We start from the raw sequence: 27783 nt of genomic DNA, 5'->3' as shown, positions 1-27783 counted from the left end.
TCCGGAACGAGTCGGACTTCTCGACCAATGAGGTGCTGGCGTAGCGTGACGTGGCGCCGGAAAGACCACACTGATCGTTCACTTTACCGGCGTCTGTGCAGAAGCGGCTGCGGTCCATGAGTGCGGAGTCTCCCTGTCCAACAGCGGTTAACCGGGCGGCATTCTGAGTGTTTATCCTCGCAGAAATGTTGTGTTTGAGCGGGTTGTCGGTGGCGCTCGCCCTCGCTCTCGTGCCGGGTTCCTCCGAAGCCTTGAAGGAAGGAGACTGTGAAGGTAGGTCCGTGTGCTAGCTTCAGTTAGCTTAGCTACAGCGACCAGGGTTCAACAACTTTTCAAAGACCTCCACCCGAAAGCGGTCTAAAGTCCACTGCCAGGGTTACCGTGGCGAAGGGAGCGGAGCTGGTGTTTACAGGGGTGTCACTATTCCAAAAAGAGGGGGGAGGAAGCATCCAGAGCTAATGTTCCCGTGTTACCAGAATAACGAGCTTCATCACTTCCAGTAAACCAAAACTCACCTGCAGACACACCTGGCAGCATCCTGTGAGCGCGAGCCACAGACGGGATATCTGCAGGCTGACACAGAATCAAACATCAGGATGTAAAAGTCTGAAGCTTCACCTGTGAAATGGTTGGATTGGCTGTTGTAGCCAGGTTGGAAATCACCTTAAAAAGTGACCTTGTGTTTGAGAACATGTAAATGAAGTGTAAAAACCAACGAGCCTTAAAGTCAGGGGCCTATCAGGACCCCAGTTTGTGCCACAAAGTGAGTTTTTTTTTAAGTCTAATATCTTTGCTCATATTTATAAATAGTCAGCATCAACAGGATGTGCCAATAGGTTGGATATAAAATAAAATGAAGTGTTTTGCAGGTATCATTATGACTTTATAACTATTGTACATACTGTTCCACATTATAAACAAGCCAGTCCTTCTTGGCCACTTAAACTATCTCAATATAACTGTTATGTTACATTTGTTCTACTTCCTGCTGCCCTCTTGGCTTGATCTCTCTTTTTAATGTCAATGAGAGTTTTACATTTATAAATAAAGAATATATTAGAGTCGCTTTGACAGAGACTGATGGAGCTTCTACCCATGACAGAAATATTCCTTCTGGCTTAAAATAGCATGCCATCTCTGTTTCTATCAGGAGAGGTGTGTTTGACATATGGTTCAGAGGTTGTAGGCCAACAAGTCATTTACAGTAGTTTAAATACTGGAAATCACTTTTTGACCCACCAGTGGGAATCATCCTGAGGTCTGGTGGTGGTCTAACTTAAATAAAATAAGCTCTTTTAAACCTTATTTGTGTTTTAATCAGCTCTGACTGGATATTCTAGACATGCAGGTTTTATTTCTCACTGACTGTTGAATTTAACTTTCAGTCTCCCAGCAAATTCCAATTAAAGTGCGCAGGGTCTTTTCAGAAAGTCTGCGAGTGTCAGTATTTGCATCTAGTTGTTCTCCTTCATTCCTGATATGGAATAAGTTGTTTCTATCGTAAATCTCTGCTGCTTTCAGTTACTCTTTCAGGTTGCAGACGGCTCCGTACGTCCGTTGTCATTTCTGTATGATGACAGACTGTTTGTGAAAAACATAAATCTAAGTTTTTATCTGACAAAGTGTCAAATTCAGTTTTTATTCAATGAGGGAAAAAATGAATAAGAAGTCGTCACATTTTAAACATCCTAATTATTTTTTAAATAAAGGAAAATCGAATCTATATATAGATTGTACGGTACTACATATTTAATAAGATGAGGGACTTTGTTGTGACTGGCTTGTGTTTTTCTTTCTACACAAAGATTTAACCGCTCGTCGAGTTGACTTTTGTTTTCCTGTTTCAGTGTGCGTGACCTTCCTGGGGAAGTTTTATCAGTCGCTGAAGGACAAGGATGTAAAGTTTAACAGCGCAGACATCGAGAAGGCGCTCACGGCGAGCTGCAAAGACACCAAAGGCAAAGAAAATCGCTTTGTGAGTAAAACGCGTTTACATGTTTCTGGAAGCTGGAGGTGGTTGGATCGATTAAAATGAACCTGAGCTGGAGATTCAACATGTCAGAACAGGTGTGTGTGAATGAGAGTGAGGAGATGAAATGTTAGAGAGGCGAGGCTGAGATGGTTTGTGCAGAGGAGGGATGGTGGAAATGTTAAAGATTCATGGATGTAGTGAAGGAGGATGTGCCGAGATGGAGGCAGATGGTCCTCTAAGGTTTTGCAGTACAAGCTACAGGAATGAGTGTGATTAAATGCCCCCCCTCCCCCCACAACCATAATCCTGGTCAGTTAAACGAATTATTCAAATTTTATCACCATGGTTTGATGTCACCTGTCACAGCCCGGGTGTCAGGATCAGCACCTGCAGCTCTCTGATGTGGAAAGTGTCTGTGAGCTGAATCTTTTTTGCTGGTTTTCTGACTTTCAGACTAGTTTTCTCCTGTTTAAACACCCAGACAGTGCAAGTCAGGGGTGTCCAAACTTTTTTCACTGAGGGCCACATACATAAAAATATAGGAGGGTCTGGGCCACTTACTAGAAATTAGATATATAACCTTAACTTTAGTGTATTAAAGTTAGAAAAATCACTTAAAAGTGGTCGAATATGTTATATTGTTGAATATAATTAAAGACAAAACTGCCTTCATCACAGCTTTCCATAAATGGATCTTTATTGATTTATTCAGAAAAAGCTTTGGCAGCTCGTTCTCACAACAGCCTCAGATTTCTTCTTAGACAGAAGATTTACAGCACAGAGAAAAACCAATAAAGATGGGACGGGTACATTTCAAGTTTGTTGTTTAAGTTATTAGGCTCAGCAACACACCTATGAACGTTCGTTTGAAACCATTATCGACATTAACAGACTGAACTGGACTTAATAACAGGAGTGCATCATTTTAGTAAATTCTTCTGGTGAGTATCAGCTGCGCTGGGTATGTAAATCGGGCCGTCCAGCTGCGGTGCTGATCCGACGCCACTCGTGCCAAAAATCCGGACAAATGTTTCTTGATCAAGGAGCAGATCTGCATCAGATGAGATCAGCTGACTACGTGTGCGTGCGCTGTGCACAGCGGTGTGTACTCTGCGTGTTAACAAGAAAAACGCATATAAGAAAGTGGTGCACAAAAGCAGAGTAGTGACAAGACTCATGCGTATTATTGATATTTGAAGCATGTGCACATGCATGCTTATTAACACACGGGTACTGTGGAATATATTTTTAAAGCGCTCGTGCTCTCGTCCACTCCCCGCAAAAAAATAGCAGCTGTGCGGCGTCTGTGGCATCGGTGCTCTCATCGCATGCAATGGAGTAAAAATCAAAAGCGCAGCTTCATCAGACAGCTGCAGTTTAATGTTGGCTGACGAGTCTCCAGTGCGTCGCACGACTGGATTTCTGGACACGCTGACGTTGTTGAAGTCCTGCACTTTTTCCGGGCTCATTATTTCGGTGACTTTAATGAGGCCGTGTTTTATGAGGTCTCCATCTGAAAAAGGCTCGCCATGTCTCGCGATGAGTTGGGCGACCTCACAGCTCGCTATTGGAGCCTTTTCCTGGACTTTTTGAGCACGAAATAAATACTGCTGCTGACCCTGCAGGAGAGCTACGCTTTGCTTTAATTTCTGCTCTGGCTCAGCACCAGTGTCGGATGCACAGGCCTGATGTTTGGTTTCATAATGACGTCGTACATTATCCTCTTTCATAACTGCCACAGTTTCAGTGCAGATCAAACAGACACACTTCCCCTTGAGTTCTTTGAAGAAATCTTCACTCTCCCACCGTGTCTGAAATTTTCTGCACTCACTTTTCTACTTTTCGCTTCTTAGGTTCTGCCATGTTTAGTAACTTGGGGGTAAATTTCTTCTGTGATGTCCTTTTTGGTGGAGCAACTGCCTTGATCAACAGCAGCTCCCCCTGGTGTTAAAACTAAGAAGTGCAATGCACTCAAGCAAAAGTTGAAGTGCGGCCATATTCTATTCTATTTATGAAATTACTTGCGGGCCAATTAAAAATGGATCACGGGCCGCAGTTGGTCCGCGGGCCGGAGTTTGGACACCCCTGGTGTAAGTGAATGTGATCGCAGTTTATATGAAAATGTTTGAGTTCAGTCATGTTGTGTTTGGGCAGCTTGCCACCACTAGGGGGTGCAGCGCTGCTCCCTGGGACAGAGACCTTCCTGTGTTTGGTTTTTGTAAATGGACTCTTATGATGAACTGTTTGAAGCAGACGTTTTCTATTTTAGCACGTGACGCAGCAGAATCCAGCAGAGTGACCGAAGCCGCTCGTGTTTCATTCGTCTTTAACTTTTTGATTTCTCCTCCCTGTTCTGTGTTCAGTGTTACTACATCGGTGCAACGAGTGACGCGGCAACCAAGATGATCAATGAGGTTTCCAAACCGCTCAGCTACCACGTCCCCGTGGAGAAGATCTGCGAGAAGCTCAAGAAGAAGGACGGCCAGATCTGTGAGCTGAAATACGGTGAGGAGGGAAGAGTGCGGATCTTCTCGCCTAACAAACGGTTGAGCCCCACAGTTCAGGAAGTCAACAATAATAATAAAAAACAATAATAGTAGCTTAGCTGGTGTATTATTTATAGAATTATATTTTATTTATAAACCAGCTTTAAGAAAATACGTCCTTTGTTTGATACATGAAATCATCAATTTAACTGTGGCTGATCGATGAGTACCGACCCTTCAAAATAAGAGCGGTGAGTGTCTGAGATGATTTAAAAACGGCTGACGTGAATAAACTGTCGCTCACAGAGACGGCGCAGCTGCTCGTAGACAACACGTGGACTCATGAATCCACATGAATCAGCCGTGCTCTGATTATTTCAGTCTTATTGATTTTTTTTTTCTTGCTTTCCTTGCAGATAAACAGTTGGACCTGACCTCAGTGGACCTGAAAAAGCTTAAAGTGAAGGACCTGAAGAAGATCCTGGAGGAGTGGGGCGAGTCGTGCAAGGGCTGCGCTGAAAAGTCCGACTTCATCCGCAAAATCACAGAGCTGATGCCCAAGTACGCGCCGGCAGCCGCCAACGCACGGACAGACCTGTAAAAACATAAATATATGGACTCTGATCAGACTGCAATCCAGCGCAGAGAAGAAGGCGGAGCGGGAGTTTTGTTGGGCATGCTTGTTTTGTTTTTTTAATATTTGAAGAGGCAGTTTCAGAAGTATAGATGTTAGCGTAGTCCTGATCTGTACTTCTAAGTGAGGGAGAGCCAGCAGCAGCTGTAGTTAATAATCTTCACAGTGACTGCCTAAATAAGACCTCCAGTTTTCTTCACCACATTGACTCGGATGTTTATAAATTCTAAGTGTGTGCGACTGAGCCGTGATGAGGGAAATTCAAACAGTAAGAGGAGCCTGGAGTGACCGAGGAGCCAAACATGGAGAAACCTGTAACGAGTTACCTGTACATTTATGTGAAGATCAAAACAGGAGCTGCTGATGGAGAATTCGGCTACTTTTCATTTGTCTAAATGTCAAAAAATAATAAATCCAGACTAAAATAAGATGATTGGGTTTGGATCTCCTGATCGTTGCCATCGTATTGGTTCCCAAACAGGTGCTCAGAGCGGCGTTTCCTTTAAATTGGGGAAAATACTCAGATACAGAAAAGATACCAGAGCTAGGCTCATGTGGCGGAGAGGAGGAGAACACTGGGAGATGATGTCACCTGGAAGTTTTCCTGAGGAGGAGACGTTTAAAGTTTCTGGTCGGAGAAGCTCCTCCCACAGATCCCCTCTGACATGAGCTCCGCTGTTTCCATGGTGACTGCAGGACGGGTGGATGTACTGAGACTTGTGGGTGATCCTGACATACTGAGTGTTTGTTCAGCTCCACCCTGCCGTGATCTGTTTCAGGAAAGCTGCAGTTTGTGTTTCTGTTCTCGTTAGATTGAAGGTCTCTGCAGAATCGTCCCGTCACCTTCTCGGCCAGTGAGAAAGCTCCGCCTCCCTCAGGTTAAAATGACGGTTCAGGCCCCTCCCTCCTCCACCATCCTCTCTGGTGTCAAGTACAGAAAAAACCCTGCTTTTCCCTGGAACGTTCCCACTTCTACTGCGCTGTTTGGATCATTTGTGCTTGCCGCTCGGGTTTGTTAGGATTTACGAGTGGCCCCGGGTCGAGTGCGGCGCTGGACTTCACGGCTCTTGGAAAAAGATTAGCACAAAACTTCAAACCACCGATGACAAGTGTGGGTGACTGTCAGCAAAGCAGGAAACTTTATTAAGGATAATATTTAAGGGTTTTTTCTCTTCAATTTCTAATAAATAAATACAGTTTCTGACTTTTTTACATCCACCTTTGATGTCGCTCACTCAGACACTTCATGTGTTCGTGGTCCCTAAACGTTGGGAAACAACCATTTACCGTGTTCTCTCTCACATGTGGTGGAACTGAACTGCCCCTCCACTCTGGACTGCGGCGGCGTCTCGATGGACGCTGGATGAAACTTGTTTTGTTTGACATAAACGGATGACCTGTAGCTAAAGGTGGTGATAAAAGCTGTGTGTGATGCTTCATATGAAAAATGAAAACTTAAAATATGCTGTTGTCTCACAGTGACTTTTCATGTAAGGCAGTGTCATTTGTTACAACTGTACTATTCTACTTTTTCATTAAAATATGAAAAGCTCCAGGCCCTGCTCTCTGTGATGCACTCACACCTGTGTAGCACTTTGTCTACGTCTCACACTCCACACCGCTGCTTCTGAAAAAGCCTAATGCCTGCCTTTGGAAGGAAGCTGGAGGAAAACCAGTCACAAGCAGAAAAACATGAGTTTGTTCTTCTCTCCTGAGCATGATCGAACACTTTCCACTGACTTAGTTTAAAACATGAAAGCATGTCTCTCATTAGCTATGAACTACTACTCCCTGTATCACTCCTGGATATTTGGGAATACGCTGGAAAATTACCCCCCAAAATGTCTTTATTTGAAACAGAAAATTACAGAACAAAGATCTTGTGCACATCCCAACAAGCAACAAAGCAGAGAAATAAAGGTGCATGAATGATATAAAGTATTGGCCACAAAGAATCGCCATTTTTAGTGATACTCATGAATGTTGTAATTGCTTAGTGGAGAAGAGAGAAAATTAAATATAAAATCCAATAAATATGTAAGAAGTGCAGTTTACAGCAGGATAAAATTAGCCCCGACTTTGTATTCCATAATAACGCGTCCGGCGTCATGACGTCCGCCACGGTTGCGTCATCACGTCTCCGCCCTCCAGAGGGAACGCGCACATTCCTATTGTCCAAGATGGCGGCGCTGGTGCAGACCCTCCGACGCTGATATGTTTTTAACAGACTTTGTGCTCGTTTCTCGGCGTGTGTGCGGTCACCCAGCGGCCCGGGGAGAAGCGTGTGTTTGCCGTAGCTGCCGTCTGCAGCCTCAGCGTCGCTAACAGGCCTGGACTTCGTTGCCCGGGCCCGGATTCCCATCGCAGGCTCCGAAAAGTTTGAGCTCCATCATCCTTTGAAAATGAAGCGGCAGGCCGGGAGAGAGGCGAGCCCGTCCAGGGCCGCCGCCAAGCGGATACGGGAGCGGGAGAGTGCGCGGAGAGAGGAGGTTCCACCGCCGCCCCCACCGCTGGCCCTGCTGCTGGCAGACAGCCGGGGATACCACCGCCGGAGCCGCAGCCGCGAGCGGGAGAAGCCGCGGCTCCGGGAGGAGCGGGCTACCGCCCTGGAGCTCCACCACCGGCACGAACTCAGCCTGCTCGGCCGGCCGCCCCTCCGCACCGCCGCGGCCGAGCTTCCAGCCTCCCGCCCGGGCACGCTGGAGTACAAGACGCTCCTCATCAGCAACCTGGGCTCGCAGGTGTCAGACGAGGACGTGGAGGACGCGCTATTCCACGAGTTTAAGAAGTTCGGGGACGTCAGCGTGAAGCTGTCGCACACCCCCGAGCTGGGCCGGATCGCCTACGTCAATTTCCGACACCCGGAGGACGCCAAGGAGGCCCGGCACGCCAAGTCCTCCAGGTTAGTGCTGGGAGATCGGCAGCTTAAAATCGAACCCATGTACGTGAGGAGGCGGAGCGCCACGCCGCCCGACGTCGGGTATTTACCTGTGCACGCGCCCTACCCGTACCGACAGCGCTCCCTGTCCCCTCCCGTGCCCGGCGTGAGCAACATCAGGGACCTCCGGGCCCGCCACTACGCCCTGGAGCAGCTGGGCCTGAGCCGGGAGAGGGAGAGGCTGCTGGATTATTACGGCATGCTGGATGAGCGGGGTCGGCCCTACGGCTTCCCCCCCATGCCCGTGGTGGAGGATTTAAAACCTGAGGACGACCAGAGGGCCACCAGCAACCTGTTTATTGGAAACCTGGACGGTAACGTCACAGAGGCCGAACTCAGGAGGGGCTTTGACAAGTATGGCATCATAGAGGATGTGGTGATTAAACGTCCTTCACGTGGGCAGGGCGGGGCTTACGCTTTTGTGAAGTTTCAAAATCTGGACATGGCGCACAGGGCCAAAGTAGCCATGCAGGGGCGGCTGATCGGAGGCAACCCCATAAAAATTGGCTATGGCAAAGCCAACCCCACCACCCGGCTGTGGGTGGGCGGGCTGGGGCCCGGGAACTCTCTGGCCGCCCTGGCTCGGGAGTTTGACCGTTTCGGAAGCATTAGGAACATAGACTATGTGAAGGGGGACAGCTTTGCTTACATTCAGTACGAGAGTCTGGACGCCGCTCAGGCCGCCTGCACACAGATGAGGGGCTTTCCTCTGGGGGGCCCCGAGCGCCGCCTCAGGGTGGACTTCGCCAAAGTGGAGGAGAGCCCCTCTCGTCCGTTTCCTCCTGGCTACCAGCCTCCCGTGGCGCTGCCCTCTCACTACGACCTGCTCGGGGAGGCATACAGCCGCCATCGCAGCCTGGAGCGGGAGCTGAGGGGGGCCAGGGACCGCCTGTCGCCGCCCTCTCACAGCCTCCTCTCCCTCCGGGAGCGGGAGAGGGCCCTGCTGGAGAGAGACTACCCCACCAGCCCCACACGAAGCCTGGAGAGGAGGACGGCAGGCGTGGAAGCGTTCGGGAGGAGCGGGCGAGGAGCCAGGAGCCGCAGCAGGAGTAGGGAACGCTGGCTCAAGGAGCGGGAGGAGAGGAGGAGCCGGAGAAGAAGCCGGAGCAGGAGCGTGTCCGCTGAGAGGCAGACGGAGGAGCGGGAGAAGGAGAGGGTGAGGTCCAGGGTTCGCGGTCCACTAGGCACCGTCTCTCCTGATGCGAGCCCAGACCGAGCTCGGGTCAGAGCACCGGACTCCACCACGGAGCCACGAGACCACTCCCCTGACAGCGGCGGAGGGGTGCGGCACTCCACCGCAGCCACTGCTGCCAGTGAAGAAGATCCCCCGTCTGGCCGCCACCACAGCAAGAGGTCCTCCAGCGACCACGTCAACAACAACAACAACAACCACCACCACCATCGAAACAGCGAGATCATCACCACCGGCTCCCCCGCTGCCATCCACACCAACACCACCTCCCCCCCGAGCACGCTGTCTGAGTTCGCCCAGACGGCGCTCTCCAAGACGTGGCACGGCTTCTTCGCCTTGAAGAACAGTAGTTTCCCCACCGACCTGTACCTGCTGGAGGGCGGGGCGGCGTTCTTCAGCGCCGTGATGAAGGACAGCCCGAAGCTGCAGAACCAGCCCAGCCAGCTAAAGATCGCCCAGCGGCTCCGCATGGACCAGACCCGGCTCGACGAGGTGTCGCGCCGCATCAAACTAGGCCGCCCGGACAACTTCGCCATCCTGCTGGCCCTCCAGGGCCCCGTCGACCGCCAGGCCCCCGCCCCCGAGCCGGGCCTGCAGGTGCGCTTGCTCCGTCACCTGGTGACGTACCTGCGGAACAAAGAAGCTGCTGGAGTCGTGAGCCTCCCCGCTGTAAAGGAGGGCGCGCCGGGGGCCATGCTGTACGCCTTTCCGCCCGGCGAGTTCTCGCAGCAGTACCTGCAGGCTGCCAAAAGGACTGTGGGTAACCTGGACGAGGAGCACATGGTTATTGTGATCGTCAATGACACTAACTGAACCTGCACAGGTGTGAGCGCAGAGGAATACTTCCATGTTGTTTTTAGACAGAAAAGCATTATTATTGTTTTACTCAGTATGTTATGAATGAAACACGGCGAGCTACACTACGTCTGCGGCGCCCTCGGGGGCTCGTGGAAAATGCGTTATTATAAAACACTTAAATGAGGCTAAAACGCTGCACGCAGGCAGTGCTTGGTCCCGGCAGGAAGTAGAGTTTATTGTGGAAGTCGTATCGTGAGAAATGCCCGTTTGTTACACGTGTCCGTGCGATTATAAACACGCCGCCGCCACCTTATCGACGGGGAAACTTGACCCAGCTGACTGCCAGACAGAATAAAGCAGGAAAAATATTACAATAAATATTCACTTCTAATAAGACACAATCATGAAGCAGTGAACCAAAACGATCTTAAAGGTCACGACTAAAAAAAGTCCGAATTAATACAGAAACTGGATGTTTGACTTGTTGAACACATAAAACCAAAGTTTAATATTAAAGTCACAAAGTTAAAAAAGTCAAACTTTGCTGTAAAACCACAGCATAAAAATTATCTTTAAAAAGTTTGATCATTATTTCTATAAATTATTGTGGTTTATGTGTCAAAGGTACAGAACATAAAGTAGGATGTTTAAATAAAAAAGTGAAGTTTTAGATTTGGAAAGTAATGTTTCTAAAATCCATGCGTCACTTTGATATTTAAGATTAAAAGCACATTTTTGACTTCATGTATTTCTGTCCTTATCTTGAATGTGATAAAGGCCACGCCCCCTCAGAGCTCAGGTGTCGGCTGACCCCGCCCCCATCCTCTGATCACTTCAGTATCCTTAAATGATGAGAAAATACAATACAAACAGGAAACAGACAAAGGTCCCCTTCAAAACAAAAGCTGCGCCTTTTTAAACGTGTGCTTCAAGAAGAGCAGAAGCTCAGAGATAAAATATTAAAGACAAGAACACAAAAAAACCCTTTTTTCATGATTATCTGGAGTCACGATAACAGAACAAGCCGACGTTAAATCATCAGAGTCTAAAGATTTGAAATGTATGGATTTTATATATAGTAGTAAAATCTGATGTTTCTCTCCAGACTTTCACATCTGATTGACTAAACTGAGGCCTCATCTAATTTAATTCAAACATTTTATTTTTATCAAAACTGCATTTTACTCCTTTTTGACTTTTAATATCATTAGATTTGCTTTGAGAATCATAAATGTGACGTCAGGAAGCACGTTTGGTTATTCTACTTCATAGTGTTCTTATTGTTTGTTAATGATGAGGATTTATTTTAATAATTACTGAGGCTTTTTCTGCTTCGTGCTCTTCTTCGAACTGCTCAGTTTTCACATCGTCTAGTCGCCGCCAGCTGTTGAGCACATCTGCACAAGTAGGACACTGAGAGCAGGAAGTACCCTCAGACTAAACTGTCATTTCTCACGATACGAGTACACACACTTATCGCTCAGAGCAGCACTTTTTCTATTCTAAGCTGTTACACACAACACTAAACCCCGACAGGAGTCTTCGTGCGCTCTCTGAACTGTACCGAGCTGCCCCGAATGTCCGAGCCGAGCAGCACCGGGTGGTTTTATTCAGAGTACTGTAAACCGAGGGGGAAGCGGCACTTTGTCTCCCCCTGTTGGCTTCTTCTGGGACTTTTTTTGGTTAAGTGAGGCCGGTGGATTCCCAACCCTCCGTCCCCACCGCTGTAAAGTTCATGTTAGTTAGTGTTTTTATCAATTTAAAATCATTCCAGGTGTTTTGTTTGGAAGCTGTACGAGTGTGTTCGATGTTGCATGCAGGAAAAAAAGTTTGGTTTTGTCAGTCAACAAAACAAAAAGAAACGCCAGCTTCTCCAGGAAGCTGCTGATGTTTGATCATATTACTGGTTTTATATTGTACACATTTATACCTTTTATTGGATTTTAATACATCAGTCCATCTGTTATCCACACCTGCTTCTTTGTTTTTATGTTTTCTCCCTTAAATTGTCATTTTTCTGGTCAATTTTAGTCAAATAAAACCTTTTAACCAATGATTCAAGGGCTGATTTTAAGACCATTCAGATGTAATGAGTAAAACAGTTTGACACTAAATTATGTGAGAGGTGAAAATGTGGCGGAATAAATAATGAAGCCAGTAAATTACAGTAATTAGAATAAACAGTTGAAAAAGTAAAGAAGCTTTGAGTTGAGCTGAACTGAGTTTCTTATACAGCTCGATGGTGTGAGAGCGACTCGGTCCGTGTTTATGCTTTAATGATGATGAAGAAAAGCACAAATATAAGGAAGCCTGTTAATGCCAGTAAGACAAAAAATTAGGATGAAGATTAGCCGTGATTTTATTTTTTTGTTTACTCGTTTTCGGTCATGTCCAAAGTCATAATGAAAATGTTAAAGAGTGAAATTAACTTTGGCTTTATGACCCAACGCATGAGTTTTATTTTTAAATAATTAAATGATTCGGTGTGTTGTTTAAATTCTGGTATTTTCTCTCATTTTGATAAAAAAATAAAAATAAAAAAATCAAAGTTGTGCTGAAAAAATTATATTTTTTCAGTTTCCACTTCTTTGACGTTTGTTCATGATTTTTATATATCACGGCAAGAAAATCATGGCAATAACTGTTCTTATGTTTTTGTTTTTTTAAATTTTGACTTAAAACTAAATTGTAATTAAGTCACAAGCTTGACTTTCTAAACTAAAAGATAAAATATCTTTCTTGTAAATAAAATAAAAATAAATTTGTATATATTTAATAATGATGGTTAGCCTCCATGCAGTGCTGAATTGGAAGAAAATGAATTGACAGCTTATGTTTTCTGTTTTAGTTTGTCTTTTCTTGACATTCATGGGCTTCCGTACTTTTAGTCTTTCCAAGCGTTAATTAAAAAATTATGGCGGGAACATTTCAAACTCTCCAGGATGCACCTTTGAATATTATTTGAACACTTCCTTAAAAAACAGCTTGAAAACTGTAACATATGAATAAACAAATAAGTCAATCAATGAAAAGAATTGATCAGATTTCACTTGTTTGAGTTTCCCTTAAAGGTTTGTGATGTGAGTGAAGATGCCCCCCCCCCTTTCTTTAAATCAAACAAAATTGATGTCATACATTTGTGCTGCTGTCATTTTAAAGATATTAGTAAGTTTCTAGAGGTCATCCAAGGTCAAGGTGCTGAACTAGCTATTATTTTTTATTTTGAAAAAATAGTTTTAAACTTGAGGCTCGACGGTTCATGCATTTAGCTTTGCTAACAGGAAACATGCTTACGTTGTTCTGATAGTTTTGTATGTTGCAAATAAAGTTTTGTTCTCTGACAGAAAACATATTTTAACTATTATAAGTTAACTTCGTTTTTTACTTTTACAGAGTGATGATGATAAAAAATATCCAGTATTGGTTTATGTTTCACAACCTTTTTCACAGTGAAGATGTGGCCTGAATGACCTCTGGAAACTTTTATTAAACGTAGTACAAACGTTTGGCATCAAGTTTATTTGATTTGAAGAAGGTGGGTTTGTCGCTCTGTGCCGTGAAGACAGCTCCTGGTAATCTGGACGTTACGATGTCCATGTCCACTGTAAATATTTTCCACACCTCCCAGAATAAATGACTGTGATGCAGTACGTCCAGCACATTTACAAAGAATTTTACTTTATAATTCTCATGGTTAAAATATAACGCGTGATCATTATGATCAAATTAGCAGTAATACTTTGTTCAGTGTGTGTCGCCCTTTTTGGAAATAAACTGAAAATAGTGCCAAAAGTGAACAAACGACCACGTTAAACACATTATTGGTGTGATATTGAAATTTGATGTTCAGATGTGACTCTCATCAATGTGACAGCCTTAAATGAATCAAATGCATGTCAGCATATTAGAGCCATCATTACCCGTTTATGTTTGAGTCCTAAATCACCAAAAGTTTATGTTAAAACTCATTTTAATAATTATTCCTGTTATCAAATTATCTTCAGATTTTTTTACAGTATTAATAAGAAACAGGAAATGGCAAAAATCACATGTCAGCACTCAGTGAGGTGTTATTAATATTATTATTAAAAGAAATAAAGTCTTTAATGTTATGGTTTATTTTCCTTTTTAGTCCCTTTTAGAGTGTTTACATGTAACCCAGCTGTTGGTCTGTCAGTGCACCTCTTTAGAACAATTAGCCGTGTATGGAAGCCTATTTATGCCAAAAAGAGAAAGGTTTTTGAATCCTATACAGTGGGTGAAATATTCATTTGATCATCTGGTGAATTTGTGACTTTAGAAACGAACATTCTCTCGTTTTTATGGGAGTTTTATTTTAATGGAGACGTTACATAAGAGTTATAAACTGAATTCTGTACGACTGAGTGAAATAAGTGCTTGATCCTTTAAAACCAGTCAGAATTGTTCCTCCATGACCTTGTGACAGCCTCCTGATCTTAACTCATTATCTGCATAAAGCACAGCTGTTCACAGAATCGGTTTCTTCCATGCTCTCTGCCACCATGAGCAAAACCACCGAGCTGTGGAAGGACGTCAGGGACGAGTCACGAAGCAAAGACCTGCACGAGGCTGGGATGGAGAACAGGACCGTCAGCGACAAGCCCGATGAGAAGGTGGCAACTGTTGGTGTGATTATTCAGAAATGGAGAAATGTGAACGCCCATCGATCGTCCTCGGCCTGGAGCTACATTCAAGGATGGCCATGAGAAAGGTGGCGTATCGGCCCAAAACTACGTGGCAGGAGCTTGTTAATGATTCAAAGGCATGTTTGACCACAATCGCCGAGAAGACGAGCGGTAACACTCCACGCCGTGATGCAGGGTTCCTGCTCAGGAAGGCCCGTCCGACATTTTTAAGACATTTATCAGAAAGTTTAGTTACTGTTAGTAGAACTGAAATCTGTGATGCTGTTCTTGCTCGTCACCCACACGTTTGTTCGGCAGCCAGAGATTATAATAAATTCTAATAAATCACCTAAAATTCTCCCCAATGAGAGAAAAATGAGCAGAAGCATCTGCACTGAAACTCAAATCATCACAAAGCAGCTGCTGAAACGAGCGTTTGAATTACGTTAGGGAGAAAGAGAGAGCAGGTCAGGCTGGAGTTTAGCTTCCTTTTGTGCTCCGTGTATTTACTGACCCAGGAATTCTCACTTAGTCAAACAGGGTTTCACAGGTCACTGTTTCACCGTCTTGAATGAAAGAAGAACAATATCTGAACACAAGGAGGCAGCACGAGCACAGAAAAGGCCGAGGTGGGCTGGACTCAGACACTCTGATCCTTCCCCGACATCCGAGGCGTCCGCAGGGATTCGTCTGAGCCCAGACTCTGAACACGGGGGGCAGCCAGGAAGCTGCTGCTGGTGCAAACACGCCTCAAACATTCCCAGTGCTGAAAAACTAGAAATGTTGATGGTGCGTTAGCCCGAAGCATCGGGGTGGATGTCAGTGAAGACTCAGGGAACAGATCCTGTTACCCTGCAGTAAAAACATGAAAGCTGTCAGGACACGTTCCTGATTTTCCTGTTTATCACAAATCAGTGTGATTATTTTCATTCATTTAGTTTGATATTAACGGGTAAAACAGTGAAAGGAGAAAAATGTGGTGATGTTTGGGTCGCTGTTTGCTGCTAAAATAAACTGAAGATGTGCGGCCAGGCGACCAGATCAGCGGCGCCAGTTTGGCTGAATTAGCCGGCTTCATCCACTTAAGACGGGATTTTGCTGCGAGACGCAGCCTGCAGGCCGCTGGTGTTGGAGACCGCGCCAGTGTTTGTTAATACGAGCCAGAAAAATGAGCTCGAGCTCAGGTTTGATCCCAGAAACCAACCCCGAGGAATCCTCCCCATCTTTCCTCTTTCCTTCTACTACTTTTCTGCTCCACCCTCTCTCACTCTCAGGTGTACCAGGTGGACTCATCGATGTCTCTCCTGTCCCAACATAAAGGAGGATGGGGGCATGCAGCCTCCCTGCATGCCCAGATCCCTGCGTCTTTGCGGGGATTTATTGTCTCGCCTTTTGTGCTGGAAGTCCTGGAAGTCGAATTTGTTCTGTCAGCTCGGTTTTCATATCTCATTAGTTTAGAGAGAGACGCTCTGGGTCCTACTGCCCATCATGTTGGTGGCACTTTCACCTTTTTGTTTCATTTTGTGTCCAAACCGTGAGGGCAGCTTTTGTGTTTGGGGACTCTGAGAGGACGAGCCATGAAGAGCGGCCCGCTTATATCATCGTCTCAGGATTTTCTTTACTTGCACAAGAAATAAAGTGCAGTCGCAGAAAATCTATGACTTCAGCCACCCGCGAGCAGTGTTGGGCAAGTTACTTTTAAAAAGTAATTAGTTATAGTTACTAGGTACTTTTTCAAAAAAGTAACTGAGTTACGGTATTATAAAAGTAACTAATTACTAGGAAAAGTAACTATTGTGTTACTTTAAAAAAGTGTTTAACCTTCTGGGGTCCAGGGTGTAATTGGCTGTTTTGACTGCTTGTGATTTTCTTCTGCATCTCACCTTTAAAAACTGTTTACTTGCCTTGTTTGGTCTCATCCTTTTCAGCACAACCTCACGTGTCTGAAGCTGATCGTTTCTTCTTCTGTGGTTTTTGACCTCACGTGTCTGAAGCTGATCGTTTCTTCTTCTGTGGTTTTTGACCTCACGTGTCTGAAGCTGATCGTTTCTTCTTCTGTGGTTTTTGACCTCACGTGTCTGAAGCTGATCGTTTCTTCTTCTGTGGTTTTTGACCTCACGTGTCTGAAGCTGATCGTTTCTTCTTCTGTGGTTTTTGACCTCACGTGTCTGAAGCTGATCGTTTCTTCTTCTGTGGTTTTTGACCTCACGTGTCTGAAGCTGATCGTTTCTTCTTCTGTGGTTTTTGACCTCACGTGTCTGAAGCTGATCGTTTCTTCTTCTGTGGTTTTTGACCTCACGTGTCTGAAGCTGATCGTTTCTTCTTCTGTGGTTTTTTCCGTGTTCCCTCCCTGTTCGGTCGAAACACTTTTTCCTCGCGTGTTCTTCTGGTTTGTGTCTCCGTGTAACATCTTTTATTTTCGGTTTTATTTTGAAGCGTATTTTTCTGATGAGGTTTACATCCTGTTCAGAATCAGAGAAACGTTATTGATCCCAGAGGGAAATCGAGTTGTCATAGCAGCAAGTATACAACAAACAACAAGCATTCATATAAAATGAGAGTTACAGAGTTATGATAGATACATATTAAGATAAAGAGATAAATACAGAAATATACATATAAATATAAAAGTATGTGTTGTACAAAGTGACAGGATGCACTGTGATTAATCCTGTTCCACATTTGTGGATCTGACCCGTCTGACAGCAGCAGAAGGAACGACGTCCTGTAACGTTCCCGACAGTCAGGTTGAAGGAACCTGTTGCTGAAACTGCTCTTCAGATTGTCCGGTGTGTTATGGAGGACAGGCAGTCTGTCGCTGATCACCTCCTCCAGGGTGGCTCTTATTGTCCCTCCTGTGTGATGATCCCTTGCTGTTCACGCCTGTGTGATCAGTCCCGTGCTTCCTCTCCTTTGGCGTGTGCTCTTAGATATTCAAGCTGTTTCCTGCTACCGGAAACTGTCACATCTTTCTTTCCCGTCCACAGCTCATATGTTACACTTCATCCACCTCTGCCCTTCAGTGTTGGTATTTCTTTAGTATCTTTCACACTAAAATATTCACATATTTTCATGTCACTGTTGTTTGAGATGGGTGCACATATTTCATTTTATACAGAAGATGAGCAGGAAATGGAAGAATCCATCAGTGGACTGAAAGCAGGGGACATGACTATTTGTTGTGTTTGTTTTTGTGCGAGGTGAGGGTTAGCTCGTGTTATACATCCACCCGTGTCTGTTAGGTCAGATACGTTAATCTTTAATGAGGTTTTGTTTTGCTGACCTCGTTTTGGGCTGAGCTCTGTTTAGGATTTCATTACACTCTTCTAGATGGAAATTGTTCCAATGTGTTCATCCAATTAAAAAGGGCTTTTTACACCATCATCCTCGTCTTTCTGCTCGGTCACACATGGGCATGAGTGAGACACGAGAGTGGAAAGATCGTGATGACGAGAAGGAGAAAATTCACGTCCCACAGCACGAATGATCCCATCTGATGAGGTCATGATTCTCTATTCTCAAACTAAATGATTCGTTTTAGCCGACAGGTTATAATTTATAACACAGCAGGCACGAGTACAGTGAAAGGATCATGATAAGTAAGTCAGGCTTATTTAATCTACAGAGCAGTAACTCCAGTTTTGTCTGTCCTTTACAAAACGGTCCATGTTGGGAACACTCGACCTATTTCTTTACTAACTTGTGCATCATCGTCTGCTCTGTGCAGCGGCTGCTGTGGAATCTATCGACTAAATTCAGCTCATCTGTTGCTCCGCAGGTGATTCTGAGTTTCTCCAGATTGTGCCGGCGGCTGAAAAATATCTCCCTGGTTTCCTCTCGTTATCAGTCCTGCTCGGTCTCTCTGACAGCGCCACCATCAGCTGCTTCTGCAGGGTTTTGCGATACAGGCGGGAAACGGAGGCCCGATGAAATGTTAATGTGGAGTCTCTGGAGATTCAATGAAATCCATTCAGGGAACGAGTAAGAAATGCCAGACGAGCTCTGTGAAAGTCAGAGTGTTGGAAACATCGACTGTTCTCTGTTCTTCTTTCTGTGGTTCTCAGCTACTCCAACAATAGCTTCTTCTTCTCTTTATTATTATTATTATTATTATTATTATTTTAGCTCCTCCTTTTAGGGATCATCTGCCTCCATCTCCTCCTATCCCAGCATCCTCCTCTGTTACACCAACCCTCTGGATGTCCTTCACTACACCCATTCTTCTCATTTCTGATCCATGCTGCTCAGTGAACATCTGAACATCTTCAGCTCGGCCTCCACCCTCTCCCAACCACCACAGCAGCTCTCACCACCATCTTTAAACCTTCCTTTCACTCTTGCTGCTCTCCTTCTGTCACACATCACCCGACAGTCGTCTCCACCCGCTCCACACCTCAACCTGTCTCTCTGTCCTCGTACACCTGCACCACGCTCACACACTTCTCTGCCACTCCTGACTTCCTCTCGCAGTACCACAGTTCCTCTCTCTGCAGACAATCATCTGCTTTCTCTGATCCACAAAGACACAGTGAAGCTCCGTCTAACCTTCTGTAAACTTCTCCATCAACACTTAGCTCATAGTTAGGGTTGGACCAGGTGACCCTGAATCCTCCCTTAGTGATGCTGCAGTAGGTGTAGGCTGCTGGGGATTCCCATGATGCACTGGGCGTTTCTTCTTCACTCACTATGTGTTTATACGCCGCTCTGCTTTTAATCATTAGTTATTATTAATCTGTGGCTCTCCTCCACAGCGTATCTTTGTCCTGTCATATCTTTAATATTGTAGGGTCTGTTCAGTTGAATTCAGTTTAATGATATAGCACCAATTAACAACAACAGTTACTTCGAAGTGTTGTAAACAATTCTGAACCACACACATCGCTGACAACCTAACTCTGACCCTCCTCATTCAGAACGTGTAATAATAAACCACATACCTTCACATTTCTCCCAACAACGTTACTTTCAGAGGGTTAAAATGCCCCGAAAGCTTCTGTTGAACTCGTCCGTGCAGGGGTAGTGGTCTCACATCTGGATTGTGGCAGCTGGAATCAAACTGAACGTGACAGAACATGTCTGTGAGAGCTTTAGGAGAATAGAGCTGCTTTCTGGGCGATCGTGGCTCAAGAGTTGGGAGTTCGCCTTGTAATCGGAAGGTTGCCGGTTCAAGCCCCGGCTCGGACAGTCTCGGTCGTTGTGTCCTTGGGCGAGACACTTCACCTACTGGTGATGGCCAGAGGGGCCGATGGCGCAATATGGCAGCCTCGCCTCTGTCAGTCTGCCCCAGGGCAGCTGTGGCTACAACTGTAGCTGCCTCCACCAGTGTGTGAATGGGTGGATGACTGGGTGTGTAAAGCGCTTTGGGGTCCCTAGGCGGGACTAGTAAGAGCGCTAAACAAATACAGGCCATTTACCATTTCATTCGAAGGAGAATCAAACAGCTTCCGTATCTGGGCCTCTTATCCAGCTGTAAACAAAGTGAGGTAAATCTATGAATGACACAAGTGAAGTGGACAGTGGGAGACATTTTCAGAATTCATGTTTCATCTGAAACGTTGCTGCGAGCAGAGAAGCGGCGTGCTCGACAGCACGGTGCACACACGGAGCAGCACAAGAGATTTCTAACAAGCCCTGAAGAGGGATGAGCTCACTGCTGATGCTGATGAATGCTCCCTAAATATCACAGCTGTCTGCCGTGCAGAGCACAGGGTGATGGAGGAGGCGGTGCTAGTTACGAGACGATGGAAACTAAAAACATTTTGATATGAGGAGAAGAAAAGACAGCTGAACAGGTTTAAGGAGAATAAGAAGAGCAGGGAAGTCGGGAATAGAGCAGGATATATAGTGCATGAAAAAAACACGAGGCTGTGCTATGAGGTAGAAGGATGAGACTTAAAAGGCAGACATGAGGAGTGGGAGGAGGAAGAGGAAGAGGAGGGCGGATGTCTGCTGATCAAAGTGCCAGAGCAGAAGGAGAGAGAGAAACAGCAAGCCTGTGCCAGGGAAAAGCAGGAGGAGGAAGACGCTGGAGAGGATGTAAGCAGGATGAAGGAAAACTACCCAGAGTCGAGATGAAGATGAAGAGACGCGATCGTCATAGAGGAACAAGGAACATAATTCAGGCTGATTTTAATGGATCAAACTGGCTAAAATGAACCAAAATGAACACAGATTCCTGTCCTGCGCAGCAGTGATGAGGTTTTTATTGCTCACTTATAAATCAGGATATATCGTGAAGCTCAACAAGACAAACAAGCAACAGAACACAGATTTTCATGTATTCATTCATAATGTCATGTCTTTATTACCACCATCTAAAAAAAGCACAGTCTGCCTCTAACAGACGTCTGCCTAAAGGACTCGGATCAGGTTTCCCATGAAACCCTGTGACGCTCACACTTCCCAGTGCATGGAAGTCAGCGTCAGTGAGCAACACTGGCTAACGTTAGCTTACAGACAGAGTCCACTGATCACTAGCATGAACACACAACCGAATATCAGTAACATCTCATCACAGTTCACAGGTTACCGTAAAATGACAAATGTTTCGTCGAGCACAGTTCAGGCAAACACCTGCTGGATGATGACTGAAGTTTGACTGAATTCTGTGGACGAACAAATGGACACCTCGCTGTTGATGATTGGCTCTAAACATGCAGGCATCTGTGAAAAAGAGGGTAATGTATACACCGTCTTATGACTGGACACAGTGTAGATAAATGCCATCGTGCAGCAGGAAGAAGAAGCAAACGTCATTCAAGAGAACGTCTGACATGATCCACGAGGTTGGTCATTAATCTGCTGCTGTGGGTTTTCGATCTGTCGCTGTGAAAAGTCTTTTACACGAAGAGCGCTGAGAGAAACCTGGAGAGGCCGAGAATGACCACCGAATAGTTTTTATGGCGCTTTGGGTGTTTCTCTTAAATCAAAGATAACACAAATGACTGGAACACCACATAAGGACAAAAGTGGCACTCAGCATAGTCAATGCTGGACTGATATATCATGAAGCAGAGAGGCCACACAGTGCACCAACCAGGCTCCACATAGATGTGCTGCAGCTGTGTTTTTAAGGGGCGAGAGGTTTCCCAGATCTCCTTTCATGGAAACTTGGAAACGAGGTTTGAGCACAAAGAAACATTTAGTTTGCAGAAAGATGAGTTGGAGGAAAGAAGGAAGGAGAACAGACTTCAAAGGAATAAAAATGGAGATTAATGGGTGGGGTTGGGAAAGCATCAGAGGAGGGAAGGAAGAAGGGAGCAAGATGCTGGCGAGAAGGAGGAAAATAAGGAGTGGGAGAGGGAGGCTGATCGCTCACAGCGTGGCGTACCGACAAAACAACAGCACAGATTTCTCAGCAGGCCGAGCCGCTGATGAATGGTGGTTAAATATCACAGCTGTCTGAGAGGAGGAGCTCGGAGGATGAAGGAGGAGGAGGAGTGCAAGAAAAGCTGGGAGAAGGACTGAGCGTGGTGATCAAAGCTGGAGCTGACAGGCTGTGGAGAAGTGAGGGCATGGAAAGATGAGGAAGAGGAGGCGGTTGTTGGGAGGAAGCGGAAGGCGCTGGTGACCACCTGCTCACAGCATGGTGTTCAGTCAGAACAACGGAGGTTTCTGAGCAGCCTGCAAGGAGATGAATGAAGCTGGTGATGACTGCTGGTTAAATGTGGCTTTTCTGACCTTATAAGACCCGCCTTTGATTTTTGATTTACTCCTTTTATGGTTTTGCGTTTGTACTTCCTGTCTCTGAATCAGAGGCCAAGCTTGTGATTGGCTGCTAATACTTGTTTAGTCCATTGAAATTGAACCATGACATGGTGGGAGGGCATGAAGACTGACGATGTGACGAGGAACAGATATAAACTGGAGACTTAAATACACAGAGGATGGACAACAGGTGGAAACACAGCAGGAACAAATCTGACTGATGGAACAGGGGAAGCAAAACTGAACATAGCACACCTGAGACCAGGTAGCTTCAAAATAAAACAGGAAGTGACGCCCACCGTGAGACCCAGACAAAGACATGCAAGCTTAACAATAGGAGAGGGAAACACAGAGGAGCGTGCTAAAGACACAACATAGAGACGAAGACTACAGTGGACGGGACAACAAGAACCACCAGGGATGAACAACAAGAAAAACGAAACCAGGAAATATGAATCACTCTAGGAACGCCTTAATGTTTAGTCAAGAGCACTGGATCAACGACCCAGCACCACGACAGACTTGGACCTGAGCATCCTAAGATGGAGCTCCTGGTTCTCGCTGAGATGTTCCACAGCTTCCACAGCTTAGCTTGGAAGACGATGACACACGAGGAAGAGTAGAAATGTGTCTTCTTCCTGTTACACATGCAGAAGAAGCTTAAAAGCTTCTGAAATGATATCACCGGATTCGTCTCTGCTCTAATGATGCACCATTAATGCTTCAGACATCTGTAAACAGTGGAGCGCTCCTCTCTTAACATCATTTCACTGAGAGCACAGGGAAAACACAGTGAGGCTCACAGGCTTGCAGAACCGCACTGCCATCCATTACGAGTCGTTATATGAGACGTAATAAACGTTTGAGCTTTTCCAGACCATTTTCCCCCATGAATACAATTTCCCGCTGCACATTAGAGCTCCGAGAATCCTTCGCGGGATCTGAAAGAGTCATTGCACCCGTACTATCATTACCTCAGTGCGAGGCCGACGATGTGCAGAGGAAATCTTTTCACAGGGCGGATGCAGCGGTATTAATAAAGGGCCTGATAAATAAAGTTAGCACTGTGTTCATTTTCATCTCTTATATTTTTACACAGTAGCAATTTATGTTTGAGGTTCATTCGTGACGATGGCTTCGTCTTTATTTATTTTTAATCTGTTCCACATTTTGTGTGAAACCGCCTGCAGCTCCATCGCTTTAACTGCTGCTTATGGATTTTGGGGGTTTCCTGCATGTTGTCAGTCTTTCAGGCCACACGAGGGCAGAGCACGCTAACAGGACGCATTGGAGCTGAGTGGAAGGAAAGCAGGCGATCCTGTGTTTCAGTAAACTTTGGCAAATACAGCCAACAGTCCGATAATGTGACGATGACAGGAGCCGAGATGATGCATCGTCAGTGCAGCTTAAGAGCAAAGACTGGGAAGCTCCTCTAACTGGGTGAAGCAGGTAGATGAGGAGTCTGAGAGGGTTTTTAAATTCCTTTTTTAAAGAGTTATTTTTAAATTTAGGTGAAAATACATGAGCGCTAAACAGACGGCATGTGGAGGCATCGCCTCTGAAAGCGTAAAAGGATTAGGAACATAAAAGCTTCTCTGGGATCGAGACGGGGAAGTTTCCCACAGCCTGGTCATATCTGTCCTCCTGAGCACAGGTAGGAGGAGAGGAGGAGGCACCAATGAGAGAAATAAGAAAAGCCTCACAGCTGCTTTGGTTGGTAAACCTCCCACCACAGGGGGGCGCAGCGCTGTTGCCAACCAGGCAGAGGTGATTAAATCAAGAGGTTACTTGACTCAGGTGTTTCTAAACTGGCTGCCTGTAAATGGAGGTTACAGGAGCAGCAGATGCACATGCATAAGTAAGTAACGAACTTCCTGTTTTATGTAAGTTTACGTCTTTTCATGCTGGAGATGAGCTGATCCTGATGCTGCTTTGGTGGAAGTGCTCCAGGTGCCTCACATGTCTCTGAGCGGGACAAAATGAGGAACTTGGAAATTGTGTTTTCTGCATTTTACCTGCTCAGCTGTCAGGCTTCAGGATACGGTGGCTGTCGGTGCGATCATGCACTGCTGTGGGTCGGTGGATCCTCCATCAAGGTGAACAGACCTCTTCCTCTGAAGGCTGAAGTGTGTTTTAATGTGGATTTGAGATCTAATTGCAAAGTGTGGAGCTTTTTGGGTCATTTATTTGGTTGGAAAAGTGTTTGAGGTCAGATCCTTTGGTCAGTAATACCCTCCAGCCTGAGGCTGAGGCACTGTGCCGACAGATGGCAGCTTAGAGGAGGAACTGCTGGCTTGAGAGGCCAAACATCCATCGTCTCTTAATCCAGCAGCTCAGTCCTCTCCTCTGCTCCTCCTGCAAATCGTTTCTTAGCATCTGTTTACTCTCCAAATAATGGCACATCTGCAGTATCTGTCCCTGTGATGCTCCACGGCTGGATGTGTCTTTGTGATCTGATGACACCTGTTTGAACTCCTGACCTCACCTTTAGTGTTGCACACCTTTTCTCTGCCACAGTGAGCTTCTGCTGTGATGGTTACAGCTGGAACTGATGGAGATGATGTTGGTTTTCTTCCTTCTGATGATGACCTATTGAAATTGAAAGCAGGAGACCACGATAGTCTGTTTTCTTTGTTTCTTTTTTATTTTGTCTCAAAACAGTTTCAGTAGACTGACAAAGTGAAAAAAAACATGTAGAGCTTTTATTCTAATTCTGTTCAGACTTTGATTTTGTCTAGAAAAGCTAAAAATGTTAACTTGATGTTGCTTGGTGGACGATTGTTGGACCGCCGAGGCCTTCAGAGCTCCAATTCACTTCAATTTTATTTATATAGCGCCAAATCACAACAGCAGTCGCCTCAAGGCGATCGTACAATAATAGATTCAGAGAAAACCCAACAATCATATGACCCCCTCTGAGCAGCACTTTGGCGACAGTGGAAAGGAAAAACTCAATGCATCATGGGAATCCCCGGCAGCCTACGTCTATTGCAGCATAACTAAGGGAGGATTCAGGGTCACCTGGTCCAGCCCTAACTATATGCTTTAGCAAAAAGGAAAGTTTGAAGCCTGATCTTGAAAGTAGAGATAGTGTCTGTCTCCTGAATCCAAACTGGAAGCTGGTTCCACAGAAGAGGGGCCTGAAAACTGAAGGCTCTGCCTCCCATTCTACTTTTAAATACTCTAGGAACAACAAGTAGGCCTGCAGAGCGAGAGCCAAGTGCTCTGATAGGGTGATATGGTACTACAAGGTCATTAAGATAAGATGGGGCCTGATTATTTAAGACCTTGTATGTGAGGAGCAGGACTTCAGTCGAAGCAGTTTTTATTTTTCCTCTGTGTTCAACGAGTTTTTCTCCTTGTTCAGCTTCTTTCTGCGCCCTTTAGCAGTGACTGATGATCCTGGATTTCACGTGATATTTATAAGAGTTTGTGTTGTCCGTCTCTTTCCTCCTTCCTGTATGTGTTCATCCTCTTCTTTATAACTTGGCATCTGTATATCAAAGCAAATGTCACACACAGTAGTAATCTCCCCTGCTGGGCGTGCTGTATATGAGCAGCCACTGCGTCTCCCTCCAGAGCAGCAACATTTTAAAGATAAAGACTTTTTTTTTTCCAGTGCAGCATCCGTGTGAGGGAAATCAGCAGGAGGTCGTGGCTGCCCTCACCCACACCAGCATTCCCACCCTTCCCTCCCCACTTTTATTACTAACCCTATATATCACATCCTCCCCTCATATCTCCCTCCTCCACCACCTCCTCCTGTCATTTTTGATGGATAAGGTCTTGTGATTGCATAGTCAGACCTTTGGAGCATCTGACTCTGTGTGTGTGCGCATGTTGATTGGATTGCTTTTACAGGCAGAAGGGCCGTATGGATGAACAAAGCAGCCCCAGTCAAGCCAAGCCCTGCTCACATAGTGTGTGTGTGTGTTACCGTGTGTGTTACCGTGTCCTGTATCTTCTGTGCAGAGCTCCGGATATGGACTTTCTTATTTTGCAGGGTACCATGTTGCTGCGTGTTAATTGGCCACATTTTTCTTCCTCGCCGTTGGTTTGAAACCGACAGCAGCGCTCAGTCTCTTCTTATTGATCCATATCGACTTATAAATGTCGCCGGCAGTAATTTTCTGAGTGGCTGTGCTGTTTAACAGCTCTGTTTGTGTTTAAGTCGAGGCTGTCAGTTGTGACATGAGCAGATGATTGGACGTGCTTTTTGTTCTCAGGCTCTCCGAGAGTAGCTTTGCATGATTCACAGTTTAGAATAATCCTCACATGGGGTCTTGGTGTGTCAAGTCATCTTTGCCCCCCCCCCCCAAAATGTGTGTCTGCGATTCTCTCTATGACATCATACGATCCAAAAATAGCGTTTAGAGCAGATGTTTTATGTTTTCCTCTCTCGGGGATTACTTGCACGCATGTCAACCTCATTTTGTGAAACTTTAATCATGTTTCATATGAGCATCCATGATTGGAGCAGGAGCTGAGAGACAGGAAGTGAGGAAAAGCAGAATTACTGTTCAGTACATAAACCCATCAGTTATGATTCAGGTGGTGTTTAAGGCAGGGACGACCATTCTTTGGTATTTCAGTGTAAACGTGAAGCTCGGGATTGAGGCTTTTGCTTCGTAGTTCAGTCAGAACAGAGTCTGTCATCTTTAGATGGAAACTAGCTAGCTAATGCGAAACCTTGTAAATCCTCTTTTTCATGAACGCCTGGAAGTTAAAATTTATTGTACAAACTGTGAGAGCGGCCACACTGAATCTGGATCAAATGGATAGTGATGTCAGACTTAATAAGCAGTTTGCATGCACTGGTTCTTTATTTTAACTTCCCCTGTCACAACTGCCCAGCTCTTACACAGCGTTTTGTTTGGGTTCCTCAGTTATGGTCCTGAGCTTTGAGGACACAGGTGGGTCTCCTCCAGATTTCCAGAAAGTTCAGGAATGCATGAAAACTTCCATGTTGGGGCTCATGTCTCGTCTCTCTCCCAACAATCATTAAAATTAATTTCCTACATTCACATTCTTCCAGCAAAAATCACAAAACCGTCCCGACGGCGCTGCAGTCTCCCCGTCGCAGCCCGAGGAATCAGATTAAATCTGATGGATTATTTTCTCTATAAATAAGATTTTTTTTGGCTGTTTAACTGCAGTAAAGCATTCAGAACTTCCAGCAGCTGGTGGAAAAAAATCAGATGGTTAGAAACGAGATACAATCAGCTTCTCTGTTAATTAACTTATAAGCACTTAAGAGATAAAAAGATACACGTATACTGAAACTAATTGTTAAAAAATCAGATTATATTGAGCGCTCTGAGAGCGTCGTACGAGTACCAGGGCTGTTATCTGTATCAGGGTGTGGTGAATGCAGGTGCATCAGCTGTGTGCAGGAGAAGTAAAGAACACA

At 45.4% G+C, this 27783-nt stretch overlaps 2 protein-coding genes and 1 long non-coding RNA gene across 4 annotated transcripts in view; all 3 read left to right on the top strand.

The window, feature by feature from the left end:
* Positions 1–58: 58 nt before the first annotated feature.
* Positions 59–6645, top strand: manf (mesencephalic astrocyte-derived neurotrophic factor). The gene is made up of 4 exons (XM_082534801.1): positions 59–273; positions 1848–1975; positions 4336–4477; positions 4875–6645. The coding sequence occupies exons 1-4, from the start codon at positions 186–188 to the stop codon at positions 5057–5059; spliced, it is 543 nt and encodes a 180-aa protein (XP_082390927.1). The 5' UTR covers positions 59–185; the 3' UTR covers positions 5060–6645.
* Positions 6646–6940: 295 nt separating this feature from the next.
* On the top strand, positions 6941–12076 carry rbm15b (RNA binding motif protein 15B). Its single transcript, XM_082534799.1, has one exon. The coding sequence runs from the start codon at positions 7495–7497 to the stop codon at positions 10033–10035; it is 2541 nt and encodes an 846-aa protein (XP_082390925.1). The 5' UTR covers positions 6941–7494; the 3' UTR covers positions 10036–12076.
* A 9689-nt stretch (positions 12077–21765) lies between these two features.
* LOC309706730 overlaps positions 21766–27783 on the top strand; it is a 58528-nt gene continuing 52510 nt past the window's right edge. Inside the window, exon 1 of one of the 2 annotated variants that reach the window (XR_014276778.1) lies at positions 21766–23822. This is a non-coding gene — a long non-coding RNA (uncharacterized lncRNA). Of the gene's footprint in view, positions 23823–23899; positions 24232–27783 lie in introns of those variants that run through there. The other variant, XR_014276779.1, reaches the window with a different exon arrangement.

The sequence above is a fragment of the Aulonocara stuartgranti genome (assembly GCF_965226115.1).
Source record: "Aulonocara stuartgranti genome assembly, chromosome: 5".
In the NCBI taxonomy this organism is placed as follows: Eukaryota; Metazoa; Chordata; class Actinopteri; order Cichliformes; family Cichlidae; genus Aulonocara; species Aulonocara stuartgranti.
The sequence above is the reverse complement of the archived record's forward strand: the minus strand, read 5'-3'. Positions and strand labels throughout refer to the sequence as shown.